At 38.1% G+C, this 17,699-nt stretch overlaps 1 protein-coding gene across 1 annotated transcript in view; it reads right to left on the reverse strand.

The window, feature by feature from the left end:
* Nucleotides 1-17,699, reverse strand: part of LRP1B (LDL receptor related protein 1B) — a 3,669,685-nt gene that overhangs the window by 1,442,410 nt on the left and 2,209,576 nt on the right. The window contains exon 31 of the mRNA XM_086955170.1: nt 7,363-7,457. Within this exon, the coding sequence (XP_086811296.1) occupies nt 7,363-7,457 (95 nt within the window). The remainder of the gene's footprint in view (nt 1-7,362; nt 7,458-17,699) is intronic.

A 17,699-nucleotide genomic window follows, 5' to 3' on the forward strand; every position in this document is an offset into this window, starting at 1 on the left:
ATATTTAGAAGCACATCTTCACCTTCACCTCCGCCGAGGCCGCTGGCCACGCCCACTTTTAGGCCACGCCCCCCGTCCCCACAGACTCATACATTAATGTGCAACTTCAGAAAGCGCAGCGGACGAGCGCAGCGGGCGCGCCGTCTGCGCGCCGAAGGCGCGCCTAAGGCGAGCCCGTCTGCGCCCGTCCGCGACAGGCCGGGACTAGGGGCTAGGACTCCTGGCCTGTCACCCTCTGGTCCGCTACATACCTACTCTAGGGAAACTCTGATTAAGTTCAGGTCACCACCCTGTACTTATTGCACTATATTGAATCCTTCCCACGTCCCTTCCATTTGTCCAGCCTGTTACCTTCCCCTTACTTCCCTTCCCTCCCTAACCAATATAGCTTCATCCGACTTCCCTCCTGCATGTTCCAAACCCATATTTACAGACCCTTCTTCAACTCGGACAATGATTAGCCTAAACTGCAGATCCTTAGTGAAACATAAGAGGGAAATATTTGACCTCCTTGTCTCGGAGGAACCTGCAGCTTTATTCCTCACTGAGACATGGCTAAAAGACCATTCCGGCCCAGACATTGCTGCTGCTCTCCCTGATAATTATACCTATGTCGGAAAAAACAGAACATTGAGAGATGGCGGAGGAATAGCTATAGTTTATAACAGACGGTACACTTGCAAATGGGAAGACATTGTACTGCCTAACTGTGAGGCTGGTCTCTTTAAGCTTTCGCTGTCTCCCAATTTTACCTTTTCCGGATTGCTTATTTATCGCCCCCCTGGATCAGCGAGTGCATGGGCCACCACTCTTCCTGAGCACATAGCACCTTTTATCCAGAATTCCACTAACTTTTCAATTCTTGGTGATTTCAACCTACATCTTAATGATCCCTGTTGCTCCATTAGTAGCAACCTTCTACAGGACCTGGCTGCATTAAATATCACCCTACATAATTCGGGTCCCACGCATATTGCAGGACACCTTCTGGACCCCATTTTCTCCAATCTAAAAACTATCGATTGTGAGACCTCACTACCAATCTTATGGTCTGACCACTTTATGGTAAACTTCACCATTACCATTGGTCGCCAACTCAATATCCCTCCTAAACCTACTGAATCCAGACCTTCTAGAAACTGGAACAAACTAGACATGAATGAATTCAATCTCTATCTTGAGCACACTAGACCTCACATGGAAGGTAATTGTACTGAAGCTGCTGAGGCTATTAACGCCTGGCTAGCAAAGGCTGCAGATGCATGCCTACCCCAACGCATGCAAAAACATAATCTTCACCATCCGCCCGCACCATGGTTCACAGCTGCCTTAAAAATAGAAAAAACTATCTGTAAAAATCTAGAGCGCAAATGGCGAATAAAATATGATCCTGGTTCCAAGCAAATCTACAAAGCTGCTCTATCTAAATACCACTCTTTATGCAAAAATGCTAAAGTTGAACATGTCAACATAACCATCCTCAAAGCACAAAACCGCCCTAAAGCTCTCTTTAAGGTAGTACAGAGTCTATCGGGTGCATTATGTCAACCCAAACCACCATGCTTAGATACTGCACAATGTAATTCATTGGCCGAATTTTTTATAGCCAAAATAGATACCATCTACTCCAATTTTGAGAAACCTGTCCCCTTTCACTCGCTGTCTTACTTACCCGCCCCTATCCTACTTTCTGAACAGCTGACACCAGATGACCTGTCTCTTACTTCAGGTCAACTAATCCCTTCCACTCCCCCTGAACCTACGATCATCTGTGATTCCAGAATTCCCCGGGAAACCAGTTCTCCTGCCTCTCTCTTGATCGATACGTGGGAGCCATTTAACATTACGACTCTCTCTGACATTATTTGCAAAATTAAATCCGGTTCTCCACTGGACCCCCTTCCTCCCCATATACTAAACAGACTGGATCATTCCTCTCTTGCACTTATTGTAGATCTTCTCAATACCTCCCTTAAAACAGCTTCAGTACCCCCTGCATGGAAACATGCAATGATATTGCCCCTGTTAAAAAAGACTAATGCAGACCCTAGCATTCCATCTAATTTTCGCCCAATCTCACTTCTTCCGGTGCTTTCTAAAATCATGGAAAAACACATCAACTCCCAACTGTCAACCCACGTTGAAGCAAGTGGATTATTACATCCATCTCAATCCGGGTTCAGACGTGGCTTCTCGACTGAATCCACTCTGCTAGGGGTCTCCGAAAACATCCGGTGCCGAGTTGATAAGGGGGAAACCGTGACACTCATTTTACTTGATCTGAGTGCCGCATTTGATACGGTTTCCCATCCCATCCTTATCAATGCCCTCAGATCATCTGGAATTATCGGCACAGCTCTCAACTGGTTTGTTAGCTTTCTTTCAGATCGCACCTTTCAAGTTTTCTCCTCGTCCTCTGCTTCTCAAACCTTCACATCGGCGTACGGGGTGCCGCAGGGTTCCATCTTGAGCCCCTTGCTATTCAATTTGTACGTCAGACCTTTGGCTACTATTGCTGAGCAAGCTGGGCTCACTATTTACTCGTACGCCGATGATACCCAGGTTATCTACTCCCTTTCCTCTGACTCTCACTCCCCCTCCTCTTCCCTCTGCACAGGACTGAGCAACATCGCAGCCTGGATGTTGGACAATAAACTGCAACTAAACGGGGGAAAAACAGAGGTTCTTCTGTTCGGTCACAACACCACCTTATGGGGACCTCGGCAATGGCCTGTTCAAATGGGCCCTTTACCTACCCCATCCAAAACAGCTCGCAACCTCGGTGTCATTTTTGACGATCAACTATCTATGAAGAACCATGTGGTCAAAACTTCATCGACTTACATCACTATCATCAAGTGGTTGCGAAAAATCATTTGGATGCTTCCATTGGACACTCAGAAAACTGTGGTCCAGGCCCTTATCACCTCGAGACTGGACTACGGGAACATCCTTCTTCTGGGAGCCAGTAAAGAGGTGACGCGTAAATTGCAGACAGTCCAGAACATGGCTGTGCGACTCCTCTGCAAATTACCTAACACTTCCTCAACCTCCAATGCCCTTCGCTCCCTGCACTGGCTCCGAATTGAAAATCGGACAAAATTTAAGGCCCTTTGCATCATTCACAGAATAAATTCTGGTCTAGCTCCACCTTATCTCAACCCCTTGGCACAACTGTACCAACCCCCTCGCAATTTACGATCTTCTAACCAACACTTACTTTCAGTTCCTAGAATTAAAAAAGCCAGAATGGGTGGCCGAACTTTTGCCTGGCTGGCCCCCTCACTCTGGAACTCTCTCCCCCATCAGACACGAACAGAATCCAACTACCTTAGGTTCTGCAGACAGGTAAAAACCTGGCTATTCAACATCTAATAGTTCTCTTCTGACTTTCCCCCCTCACCTTTTGGTTTTAGCGCCGGGAAACCTACGGGTAGCTGAGCGCTTTAGAAACTTAATTATAATAATAATAATAATAATAATCGATTCAATATATGCTTAACTTAAAAACACCATCATCAGACGTGCGCCTCTAAAAGAGATGTAGATCTCAGTTAAAGACTAATATGATAATTCTGTAACCCAATGTATGGTGTTGCAGGCACAAAGTAAGGGTGTTCTCCCCAAAAACAAAATTCAAGGCAAGGAAGGAAGGAGGAGAATTAGAAAAAGTGCAGATCCTGTGTCCTTATTGGTGAACATAAAAAAATACTTGATGCGATGGATGTCTCACCATCATGCTAGCAGACATGCAGGGTGAGTCAGAATTTCTCATGGGAACTGTTTCTTACCCAAACAAAAATGTATGGAAGACAGACCAGCAGGTCTGCACATAATAAGCCACCAGTTTCAACGAATAGCAGGCTCTCTATGCGAAGAGCTCACAAAGAATCTGTAAAGCAGACGATGTGAGAAAGAGACAAGAATTACATGTGGTAAAATGGAAAGTACCCATCTTTGCTAAATAGTAACACACACAAGACCATTAGAGATGCCACTACTTTCGTTGGTCCGAGATAGATAGTTTCTAGGGGGAGTCCCTAATCCCCCACGGTATGAAGTCAAGTACTCACGCTGCAAAAGCAGAACCATCCCCACTGAAGAGCCTTCTTGCTTGGAGGCTATCATGAGATCTTGAGAGGTTTTAGGCCTTTTGGGAGGAGCTGAGGAACTCCTTGAGGAGTCCTGGGCTCCATGAACGTGCTGTAGGTATAACGGAATATGGAAAATGTGGGTAATTCGGTGCTTGGAAAGTGTTTTGGATCTCTTGGAGGTTCCTTCAGTTGAGGTGATGATTTTTCTGGGAGAACAGTTAAACAGGGACCTTAACTACAGGACAATAAACTGCTACAGGTCTGTAGTATCTGCAGGACACAATCTAGTCAATGGCAGGAGCATGGGAAAAATTTTCCGGTCTCTTGAGTACTTAAAAGTATCAGGTTAAAGAGACTCTCTGGACCAAGGTGTGAGACCCTAAGGGATGTACATTTAGTTTTATGTATATTCTCCTCTTGGCCTGGTATTAGATATTTCAACCTAAAAAAACTTTCTTTGAAGCTGGCTTCCTTACTTAAGATGTTAAAGATTTTGAGGTAAGTAACAGAGTATACAATGCCTTTGAGTTAACCTTTGAGATTATATGGAGAATGAAAAAAAGGGCTGATACTGTCTTTTATCCAAAATTGCATTCTTGCAAAAAATTTAATGTTGTGAATTGCATGAAGGAATATGATTCCAGGATGAGTGAGTTTTGGCCGTATGGTACTGACCAACTTCTGTTTTCCTTTGTAAAACACTTTCAAGAGGTTACCAGTGCAAATATTGCAAGATGGGGAAAATATATGATGCGATTAGCTGGTGTTGATTTAAAGAAGTTTTGAGCTCCTTCGATGAGGGGGGCTATGGCTAGTCAATCTTTCTGGAATGGTAGCTGATGAGAGAAAGAGCAAGTTCCGTATTCAAAAAAGACAGATTGTTATGTGCATGAACTTGTTACATGTAATTGATGTTCTGTCTAGAATGTTTTCTTTACGATGTCAAAGGTCTTTCAAGTGCTGCATGGAGTAGCATTAAAGGACATAATGTCGGTCTGAGTGTATTCTATTAAATTCAGATTCCCTTCAGCATTTAATTTGGAGAATCAATATTTTATTGCCCTTTTCTATCGAACTGAATGTAAGCTTAGGCTAAAAACTAGAAAAAACAAGTACCTTTTTATTTCAAGATGATCATAGGACAAGCCTGGTGAAAGAAGTGATTCACAGGATGGAATTGTAACTGAAATATGTAAAAGAAGGAGGTAGACTGTCTGTTGCCCTAAGAACTTGGAGTATTTAGGGTCAGACCTGCACTGAGGACAGATGTATGATGAATGCCTGCCTTCCAGTTTGAGTCTCAAACACATGTAAAGATAGATAGATAGATAGATAGATAGATAGATAGATAGATAGATAGATAGATAGATAGATAGATAGATAGATAGATAGATAGATAGATAGATAGATAGATAGATAGATAGATAGATAGATAGATAGGAAACATTGTAGGATATTCGATCCATCACCCCAGAGTATTAACTTCTTGATGTTATTGGTTTTACAACTTAACTTGTACGCTTACTGAGACACACACTCTCATTGATATTTGAATTCAGATTTCCACTTTTAAAACCTTTTTTACACTTGAGATAGCACCTTCAATTAATTGTTAACCAGAAAACATTAAAGTGACTTTTGGTTTTCGTAAAATGGAAAGATTTCTTTTTTAAAACATTGAGTAATTGATTAAACCTTCTTCTGTAACAAGAAAATAGCATATTATACGAACGTTACTCAATTTAGATAATAAGACTTGAGTACAAATTAATGTATGGTATGGGATCGCTTAAATAAGCAGATAAAAATGAAACCTATATGCATGAGATGAAGGGGCCCTCCTATTAAAATTTTTTTTATGAGATCTACATAAACAATCAGTCAAATATATGTATTTATAGTAACAGTAGACCATTCGAACATGTATTTAATTGCTATGCAGATGATATCATCCTATGGGAAAAAATCCTTACTTGCCTTCATTGTTTGCTTAAAACAAACACTGTAGGGTGTATCAAATAAATGAGGACAGCTAAATTAAGAAACAGTCATTGCCACATATTTGGACTGACAGGTTTCTTAAATAGTTGAAGAGCTGCAGCAGTCCTATTTTACCACGTTAGACCATTGTAAATGGTTACATATCGCAGAAACTGTAAAGGCATGTGCTTTTGGTTCAAATTGTTGTTGAATTTGCTCTCATACTCAAACGTAGTCATGAACCACGCACAAAAACAGTCAACACAGAAATAAGGCAACCAAACTACAACACATCATTAATATTAGTATTAATGCAGCATAAATCCCAGCAGCCCAAAAAACAAAAGAATACCCCCACAACAAAATATCATGGAGAAAAAAATATATATAAGAACATTTTTGTCAATCATTACCACCTACATCAAAAAACCTACTTTCACGATACAGTGGTAAAATGTGTTTGCACCACAAACTTCCTTAATTGACCTTCAAGGACATGAAATAGAGCCATTCAAATTCATGAGCAAATGAAGGACTATTTCTTTCAGAGAGGTTAGGTAAATTTGTTAAATATTAGTAATAACGGGTGATATGATGATGTTATAAAGAAAATAAAACTACGATTACTCAAGTCAACTTGAAGCAAAATACTAAAAGCTGCCTAAGGATTTCATCCTAAGCTTCTATCTGGATTCTTTTTAGAGGATATAGCAATACAGTTCTATTACAGTGTGTGCTTTGTAATAAATGCTGATATTTGTATTAAAATGCTACAACATTGCATTGCCAATGCCCAATTACCACATTCTATTGTTTTAACAGTTGTAATAAAGAGACAGAACAGAAACATTGCCACAGACTTCCCATTTACAATAAAAGAAATGTGTTTAAGGAACACTTGTTATGGCAAAGTGGATGTTGATTGAGCAAAACGCTAAGGTTAGAAGATGTGACAGCACACACTCTCCTATCCCTAATAACTGTGTCATTCCTTTTCCCACCCTATGCTTTGCAACAGCCTCCTATTTTCTGCTGAGAAGCTATGAAAGGAGAGGAATGAAAACCTGAGAATATAGCAATGTGTTGATGTGTTCATTACCTCGGCCACCAGATTGATTAAAAGAGTATGTGCAATATTAACTAGTTCCACCTTGGTTATGCAAAATCAACAACCATATAGCTAGCTAAACAGATTTATACCATTCATTTAAATTTCCTAACAAAAAAAGTTTTCTACTGTACATCATACATTCATTTAAAAGACTAGAAATGTAGCACCAATATTTACCAACTGGATCTTTTTGATTCTGATACAGAATCTTGCTGTTGCTTCCATCCATATTTGCCATATTTATGGTGTTCCCATCAGTCCAGTACATTTTCCTTAAAAAAGAAAAGAAATTCCTTTTTAGACACCAAACATTTCATAATAAATTGATATATACACCACCGGAGGCCAGTCTTTCACATAAAACTTGGTCCTGACGAATGCTGAGCGAAATTGCATTTACTACAGCAGAAACATGTTGACCGTTTATCTTTACTCAAGGACACAGGTTTCCTAATACAGAACCTAGCTTGTCCGTCCACACTGTTTTTAACCAATACGGGTTGACCTTTATTAAAAAAACGTATAGGCTTCAACCTTGTATTTTTTAATTGCACTCACAGTTAATTACACATTATTAGTTTGAGCACTGTTGCACTCAACACTATCCTGCTCCGCTGTAACTCAGGCGTTGTAGCACACTGGGAAGGCATTCGGCCACCCCAGCGGGGACCCAATGATGAAGCATCTCACTAGTGGTGAGTGAGGGTCCTTTTATAAGGAAAGAGATTTTTCTCTTTTCTTTATAGGCACAACTGGGCATAGGCTGCTTTCAGTAGCCGGTGTTTCCTTATTGGTTTCACTAGTTGATTGATGGGGGCTATTATTAACCAAACAAATTAAGGTTGTTTTTGTTACCTTATTATTTTTCACTGAGTTACTCCTTAGTTGTTTACAAAATATTGCTTGGGGTACAGGAGTGTCGACTCTAGCCCTCTCTCTCTTGTTGATTCTCAGCATATTTATGAAATATGCACACAAAGCAGTATAGCAACTAAAGTTGCTGCTGCTTAAGTGAATTTCTTAATTTAGCACACAAAAACTAATTTAATTTTATAAATGCAGAAGTGTGAGTTAAATCCCAAATCCATGGGTGGTTGCCTGGGAACACCCATGTACTGCCAATTGAATGCACCATTGTCATTTGCTTGTTACATTTTGTTACTGCTTTCAGAGAAACACATTGTGCAGAAAAAGCTTACCTTCAACCTAGTGCATTGTCACAATTTATCATCAACTTGGTATGGCTCCTTAGTGGAGGCAGTCGAAGTTACCAGAAATCACAATTTTCTTATCCCAATTTGAAAACAAGTATATACTTTCTGCTAGTCTTTTAACAGAGTGACATAGTTCAAAATGTGTCAGAGATTGGAGGATTTTGTGTACTTTGTTATGAGCCTTTGTTTCTGCTAGAAACCCATGTCAACCTGCTTACCTAGAACAAATAACCACTAAATAGGGAAGCTCCTGTATATTGTGTTGAACACCCTCTGCATGGTACTAGGTAACATCTTGCCGGCATCAAATTGCTTTCTCTTTCACTAGACCTGATAAAGTCATATGATTTTTGTAATAAGATCCTACTTTTGTAATGGATTCAGCTGTACATCATTTAATTTTCAAAAAGACAAATGATAGATCTTTACAATCAAAGTTGTGCATTAAGCATGGCATTATAATATTATCAAAAGTTTGGGAAGGAGGAGAAAGGAAAGCATTCAATAGTTTAAGATTCAAGGAACAGACAAGGAAACCAGGGGAAGTTCAGATATGATAATAAATATTTTAAATCATTATCATTCAAAATTATTTCTTGAGATCTTGAAAAAATAAAATATACTCAACATTTCAGATATGAGAAAGAACCTTCTGAGAGCTATTTGAGACAGAACGGAGTACTCAAATATACATTGATCACTTTTGAAGACTGTCATTTCTCCAAATGATGCTTACCCATTTTAAATGAATAGATTCAATATTTTGAAATGTTAGGAAATTCAATTTTAGTCTCTCATGATCAAGAGTTAAACAGTTTAAAAGCTGTGTGTTCAATAATTGCTGCATTTTAAATGTTATTGGTGTTTAATGAAGAAGTATAGTTTGGCTTTGTTTCAAACAATAATTAGTGTGCCATAAATTCACTAAAAGACTACCAATACCTTGCTAGAGCATTGTGAACAAACCAACATATGAGTACAAGGTACATCAAATAATAATCATCACAGAAAGCATAGCTAGTGGCTTGTGATGGTTCCTTACATATAAATGAAAGGTTACTGGTCTCTAAAAGACCTCTGATGCTGTGTTTGGTCAGATAAATTGCTTATAATTATTATTATTTTGAAAGACGTCCATCTGTAAAAAAGTCATCCTCCCTAGTTAATTTACTCTGGTCAGAAGGGCTGCAAGAAGCTGTCCTTTATAAATACTTTTTAGAACCCATAAATTACCCAGGGGGTGCATAGTATTCTGAGCAGATGAAAAAGATAGTCAAGACAAGAATGCCAAGTAAATTGTTTCACTGTTAGAATTACAATAGTACAATATTTTTATATGAAAGAAATTGTCACCCATAAGAAAAACAAATTCTGAAGGTCTTTCATCATAGACCATCTGCTTTTCAGAGATGTCCTCAAAATATAAGGTAGCCCCATTCATATTTTTGCAGGCTTTTCCTAGACTGGATACAATTGGAAGACTTTCCAGTGCTCGATGGGCAACTGATGTCAACCACCAATTTCTGATAGGTTAATTTTAATGCTGAAAAGCAAAAACCTAATCACAAATAAATCTATGTTAACCAGTGTTTTTTCCTCTACAGGACATATGCCACGAGAATGGTGTTCCTATATTTTCTAAGCTGAAGTAAGAAGATGTTGTCTTTTTAAGCCATGCCAACTTATACACAAGGTGCTTCTGACTCACTAGATACACTGAGCCTGATTCACAAAGGTCTGATCAAGTCTTAAGCAAGTCTACTCTTTTCAGTAAGTTTACTACTTTTTGTTAACAAAGTACTTTTTGTAGTAACGTACACTTTTGTAGTAACTTACGCTTTAGTCCAGCACTACCCAAGGCCAACCTCTGCTACTACAACACCCTACCTTAGAAAATAATGAAGGCGAGAACTTAAAATAAAATCCCATAAAAAATATGTTTAATTTATTAAATTACTTAACATAGTTAAAAATATAAATAGATACTAATGTTAAACAAATATGTATAGCAATAGTACATATTTATGACTTAATTAGAAAATACATGTTTTCTAATTAAATATTAAATATTTATAACTGTATATATGTTTTAACAGTAATTTATATTTTTATCACTAATACTACTACACACTCCCATAAAAAGTAAAGGATTTAGGGTCTTAAAATGAAACCTCATAGCAAACAAGATGAAATTCAATAAGAAAGTATGTTTATTATTTATTTGGAAAATATTTCAATAATTCTGTAACCAGGATGTTTTTTAGCCCATCAGTTTGATTGTTACTCTACATGTGTTTGGTGACTGTCGTACTACATTCCACATGGGGTAATTTACTTTAACACCTGCACAATTTGTGAAAATGTGTTGTGACTTAACAAAAAGACAAATATGCCAATTAACTTAGCCAAATGTGTATTATAATTGCAAGAAAAGGCAGATGCAGTGAAGGCCGCTTAAAATCCGTCACTTTCCATAGGTATAAAACTAAAGCTATATTGGTCCATAAAAAGTAAATGAAGGTCTAGAGGCACAAGCATAATAACAAATATAATATGCTTCTGAGCTTAGTAATTAAGCCATTTGCATCAGTGCTAAGGACTCTGCTAGAGTTTCCCTATGGATTAACCCTTCAACCATAAACTAGACAATAAAGATTACAATTGACCTTATTGTCTAGTCATCTGTTTTATACATATATTTACTGTGCATATCTGAGTTTTGCAGGTTGGTGATCGTCTATGAAGTTGAAGAGTTGCAGCATGTGAGTCTGGAGTGTGTTTAAGCTCGTGGTGCAAAGATTTTGAGATGAGCTTGTGTTCTTCTTGATTAACTGGAACAGAAACATACAGATTCTAATTGTATGCCTTCCAGTGTAAGGAGGTTTGCAGTTTAATCAGAAAGACCTTTGACATCTTGAAGGAAATGGTGGTGATATGTGATGTATTTGGACTTAAACCTTCACAAATGAAGTTTTGAACCTAGGAATATGGAGTGATCAGTGCCACTGGTGGTAAAATAGATACCCTGCCACCCCCACTGAAAATGCATGCTCCTTTGAATAAGAGAAGCTTTTTTTTTTACCAAAATCCTTTGTGCTGATCTCTTGCACTGTCATGCAAAAGTGTCTTTAAGAATTCAATGTACAAAGGAGAAACGCCTTTCCACTAAATGCTAAATCCAAATCTCAGTTGACAGTTATTTTAAATTATTAACTGTGGAAAAAATAATGTGTACTGACTGCTGTTTATGGCACTGTCTATAAAGACTATAAGAGATTTAAGTATCTGCATTTACATTGTTTTATTTGTTTCATGCCATGTGACCAAGTGTCTGATTATGAGTTATCACCACCAAACCTGTGATGGAGGTGTGGTAGTGGTTGGTTATTGCAGCACCAGTGGTCCGACCGTCGTATTACGACTGCGTTGGTCGGACTGTTTAGGCCCGCTGCAACCACCAGGGATCCAATATCCCTAGTATAGGTGTGGCGGTCTTGAGGCTGCAATTTGCTTGGAGCTGCCACTGTGGCACTGCCAAGCGTATTATGAATTTCCTCACTGCCACAGTTTTCATGGCGGTGAGGCTGCCATGCGAACTGTGCTGGTGAGGAAATAAAGCTGCCTCAGGGGGCACATGTTGTCATCTCCTTTCCTACACAACATCGACTTTAGAGTCCATGCCATGCAGAAACGGGCTTTGTCATTCCCATTGTAAAGCCCTTTTAATAGGCACACCTTGGGAATGACAAAGGTCCACCCTGCCAGACCATGAGATTACTCGTAATCTAGCGGGTAGCCAGCAGCCGAGTTTGGTGGTCTTTAAGCGAGGTGCTGGTGTAGCAGCTCCCTCCAAGACCGCCAAACTCATAATCTGGCCCAAAATCATATTTATGTATGCCTAAGCAAGAGTCACTCATCAAACATATCCATAATTAATATGTTTTGGTGGCTGCAGCAAACCACAACAAATGCAGATTTATTCAGTTCAAGTGCAACCGAAGAATTCAAGTGTTTTTTCCTTCCCTGAGATTTTTAATCATTTACAACATCATAAAGATAGGTTATCCTGTTGGAAGACTTTTTGTAATTTGTTCTTATCTTTTGAATCCCATATTTCAACTCTCTTGGCTGGACTAAAATGTAGGTGTCCTAGGACCATTGCCACTCACTAGGCTACTCTCCCTTGATCCATCTGGATTCCTGAGAATACCAAAGAAGTAAAGGCATCATTTTAATACGGTATTGTTTCTTTGACAATAAAAATAGAAGTTTATATCTTTTTACTTAGAAAAACCTGTATAGACCTGTGGGATCAAACACATTTTAGACCAGTATCCTAGAAGCCCATTGTGGCTAAAACTGATGCAAATGCAGTGGAAGCATGGTTGTGAGATGCTATGATACCATAGGTATTTGGAACTCAAACCTAACCATTGTACATCATTTCTGAAAGCCAACGGGTTATATCTTGATGGCTATAATATATTGGTGTTCTGATTGTCCACCTTTACAAACTTTCATTGGCTCAGAATTCAGACAACTAGATGGTGTTAGAAAATGCCATCACTTATCTGAAGCATGAACGAAATTTTATTAACGTCTTGTCTTCAAATGATACATATAAAATTCAGTGCATATCCCACCAGTTTTTTACTAGGAAACTCTTCCCATATTTTAAATGCCAGTGAGTGAATAGATGAACATTTTCCATTCTGTCAGTCGGTTTTGGGTAAGTCTTGCAGTGTTCACATGATATGTTTCCAATCACATGGCCTACTGAAAAGGCATTAAAACTTTTTTTTACATCAGCTGTAGTTCGAAGTAATCTTTTGGGCAACATATATCACTGGTCATGCCCTACCACCATAAAGTTTATAGATGCACACATAATTAACATGTTTATCAATTATTCATTTATAGCTGTAAAGGATTGATGAGCTGACCCTTTTGACCTTTGGTGACTGCGGCTTACAGGGCAAGAAATTTAGCCATAATGATCAAATGTCCATCTTTTGGAGTCTATTATTTCTCATATGCATCCTTATAAAATTAAAGCTTGCAGTTTGCTATGTTATTGAAAGATAACAATTGCTCCATAATTTATGGCTTCATGCTCAAATGGGATGATTAGAAGTGACGGTATGAATCAGTAAGTCTAGGGAAAAAGTGGCATGATTAGGAGCCATCACATTTAGTACATTTTTTGTTACTTTCATGACAACATGTAACTATTGATTTTGAACTGGTATTTGGAAATGGTGAGAAAGTTTCAACAACTATAGAGTAGGTAAAATATTAGATAATGTTTTAGCAAAGTTGATCTTCAAATTCTCAAATAGGATTCTCTGAGCAGACAGTTATAGGAATTTTACTTGTCTTCTCAGCCAAATTATCCAGAAAAGTCTGAGACACATTGAATAATGCCGCAATGATTTGCCTATTCTTTTTGGACTCTGCAAAGTTATTTAACATTTTGCGTGCTATTTTTCTGGAATATTTAGGCACTTCAGCCTTTTAAGAAGTTAAGTACATCGCATTGCATGGTAAGTAGTTGGCTAAACCCAATCATTATCGATTACATCTAGGTAAAGTTGAGGTAAACATGCCCACATTCTGTGAAAATGGAATGAATACAAATGCCCTTATGGGCTACTGTGTAGTTCTGCACCTCAAACATTACATTTAAAACATGGCATTGTAGCAACCCCTTCAACCCTGAATTGGAGTAACAGGCAAATGTTAAAGGACATTTTTTTTAAGCCTAGTTCCAAAATGAACAAAGTGTCTTGAAGCTCATGCGGAGTACGTGCTTAATGAGTAAAAGAGAGAGTAGGTAAGTGAGTTGCTTACAATACTTGTGCAATAACAGAAATTAAAAAGCTATGTTTTCTTTCATGCATAAAATACCTAAATGTATTTTCATCATTGTTGTGATTTACTCAGTACTATACATTTTAATTCATTATCTATGTTAAATATTTGGTGACTATTATCCAAAGTTGATTTTTTTTAAAGTGGACTCTGCTTGAGCACTGGCAAAGCCAGTGAACCCTATTTCAACATATAGGTTAATATATTTTATAGCCATTTAATATATTTCAATATATATCAGTGCAACATATTTTAACTCTGAGAATAAAACCAGAGTCCATTTTAGTCAGTTAATTTATCTGTTAAGGAATTACTTAAAGGTGTTATTAAATTATCCAATGTTCTTACAGTTTTTTCGGCATATAAACGGTTTTAGGACTTTGACAAAGGAAGGCTTCTTTTGATTACGTTTTGTATCAGTGTAGAAGAGTTGACAAAACTGCTTGCATTTGCACATTACCAGATTTAACAGAAAGCTTGCTTAGAAATGATGATGTACGCTGAGGCTTTATTAATTGACTAAGGATCTTTTTATTTTTTACTGCTAAACCGTGGTAATTTAATACCAGCACCACTCAATAAAAAGGAAAGCCTAATAGCATGGGAAATGACCATGTGGGATTGATATTTTTGGTTGTAACACCAAATTGAATTTATTGGTCAACATGCATTGAGCAGTTGATAAATGTATCCTAAGGCCTGTGGGTGGAATGGGGGATGAGAGAGGGAGACTGGGGAGTAAAGGAGGAAGATGGTTGAGTAGGAGTTTAATGGAAAAAGTATTTATTGGCAGGGCATTGTATGCTATGGTTAGCCACCATAATACCCCAAAAAGACTTGACAGAACTTTGCTATATGCTCATATCACAGAGAACATCAAGCAGTGTAAAGTGAATGACATTCATTTTTGCCAAGACAAAAGCGCAATACAAGCAACATTCAAAATATAATCCTGTATATGCCGTTCCCTATCCCTACCAGCATGAAGCATCGATATTTGATGACATAAGTGCTTATAAAAATTATATTTTGTGAGAGCACCCAAATGTCAGATCAGGCTTAAAGTTAATGGACGACCTCTATTCTTCGCTTCTTCAATATAACAAAATTAGCATCTTAAAAGTTCAATACTTGCTTAGGTTGTCATTACTCTCATCGCTATAGTGATATAAGTAAAGGCATCCACATTTTCAATTACATAAATGCCCTCTAAATAATTTGAATGTGAATAATACAAAATCATGATTTTATTGTCAGTGAAAAAGTGTATTCAGGCCAAATGGTGGGTGGCTAGAGTGAGATTTGAAGTTATTATGTCATACATTTATATAGGGATGAACTATAACCATTCATTTTCATGGGCAGAACACTTTGAAATAATGTACATAAAAAAGATTGAGTACTCATTGGACTCTAAGAGAAAAGCTATTACACCAAAAACAATATCAATTGTGACTGGATAGACAGATTTGGTGTTCTTTGAAGGAACATTTAACAAAAAAGCATAATGCTGTAGTAAATAGAATTAAATGTACTAAAACTGGCAACAGCAAACATTAGAAATTTGAATTATTTTTGGACAATAAGTTAATAACTCCACTGGAGAATAGTAGTCCTATTGTGTCCATTAGTCAGATTTTTCACGAAATAGTGACAATATTTTGTGCTTCAGATAAAAAAATCTAGAAATTATTCAATATTCTGTGAAATTGAAATCATTTAATTATGTACCAGAATCGCTGCACTTGAGATTACATGGTGAGATCATAAAATTGTGAATGGCAGTAAATAGAGTGCAGCTTTTACTGTTTTCCTCTCAAATCGAAGAAGTGGACACTTCCTTAATTCATCACATAATGCTCCACTAGCTAGACACTTTTCTCTTTTTAAAACGTTTCTATTCATGCCTGTCACTGCAGGATAATCCCAATGAGTTGTGGATTCAAGAGTGAAGGACAACACTGCACCAAATTAAGTATCTGTCAGCGCCAAGCTTTTATAGCATAAATGTGTTTGCACATATACCCAGATCTGATGTATGCGCTTTTCCTAAAATCACTAAAATTGTACAAGGGAAAGAGTTAGACCCAAAATTCATGTTGCTTGGTTCTAGAAGCAACACATTACTAAGCACGTTGCAAGCTTTCCTGCTGAAGAGTAATAGAGCCTTGAAGTGAAAGACGGCTCATTTATCTTGACGCCAATAGTTCTGTTCTCTGTCAAGCCTCCCATAGATGGTTCTCAATTTTCTTAACAAGAAACGACTCAACATAATAATTTCTGGAGTTAAATTAATTTGCCAAAAATTCCAGAATGTCTTTTTCTTTATTATACCGTCCAGGTTTTAGACCTCTGCAGTAAGTATCCATCACTGAGTCTCACTCACTGTAAGCTTTAATTTATAATGAGTTAGAACTTTAATCATAAGTGATCACCTTTCAAAAGAAGCTCCATGGATGGAAAGTGGTGATGAAATTCAAATGCACATGTATGGAGCCTGAGCCAAGTGGCGTGCTGTCTTACTGCACACAGATGCAACTTTAGTAGCTGGGATCCTGAATGATTGGTGGCATAAGAAAGCATTATAATGCAAATAAAATTCCAGGAAGAAAAGTTACCTTTCTTTCAGACTGTGAATCTGGAATGTCAAAACTGTTTTCCTCTATGGATAAACTATGCTTAACTCATAACGTTAGGTTGATGTGAAGTAGGAAGGCAATTTCGATTTCTTTTGTTAACTAGTTTTGAGTCTGTAACACATATCCATACTTAGATTTATTTTCTATACATTCATTTTTGTATATTAAAATAATAGTATTCAGGCTGTGAATGCAACTGCTTAGCCAAGTTAATAACAGCTGGCATTGCAAAGCCTCCTCCTGAACCACAGATTTATCATGGAGTATTAGACTTTCCTGGGAGAGGAAGGGACAGGAAGGAAATTGTAAATTGCTGCTTCCCTCTGACAAGACTGTTCTGGACACCCCCACAGTAAACAGGGGCGTGGTAGGCAGACCTCTGGCTCCAGTAACCATGAAGGTTGTCATCAAGTTCTTAGAGAAAAGAAGCTAGATCAAACTTGAATCCTCGCAGAATGGTGTGAAAGTAATTTGGATGACCACGGGGATGACCACGGGACTGCCACTAAATCAGCGGCAGTGTGTGTCACTCTGGATCCAATCCATAGAACTTCCCCACTTCAGTTTTTAAAAACAACAGATTGAAGATCCCTTGAGAAGAAGAGAAACTGTAGAAGAGGAAAGAGGTGGGCAACTTGCTGATGAAACCCTACAGAGAAAGCAGTCAGGTTAGCCAGGGGAATGTATGGCGTTGTTGCAGGAGGGCAGGTCTAAAGCTCTTATCATCTAAATACTGCTACAGAAAAGAAGCAGAAGTGCACACAAACAGTAACATGTTACATCCTACATA

This window comes from Lissotriton vulgaris, chromosome 2_1 (genome assembly GCF_964263255.1).
Source record: "Lissotriton vulgaris chromosome 2_1, aLisVul1.2, whole genome shotgun sequence".
Lineage (NCBI taxonomy): Eukaryota > Metazoa > Chordata > Amphibia > Caudata > Salamandridae > Lissotriton > Lissotriton vulgaris.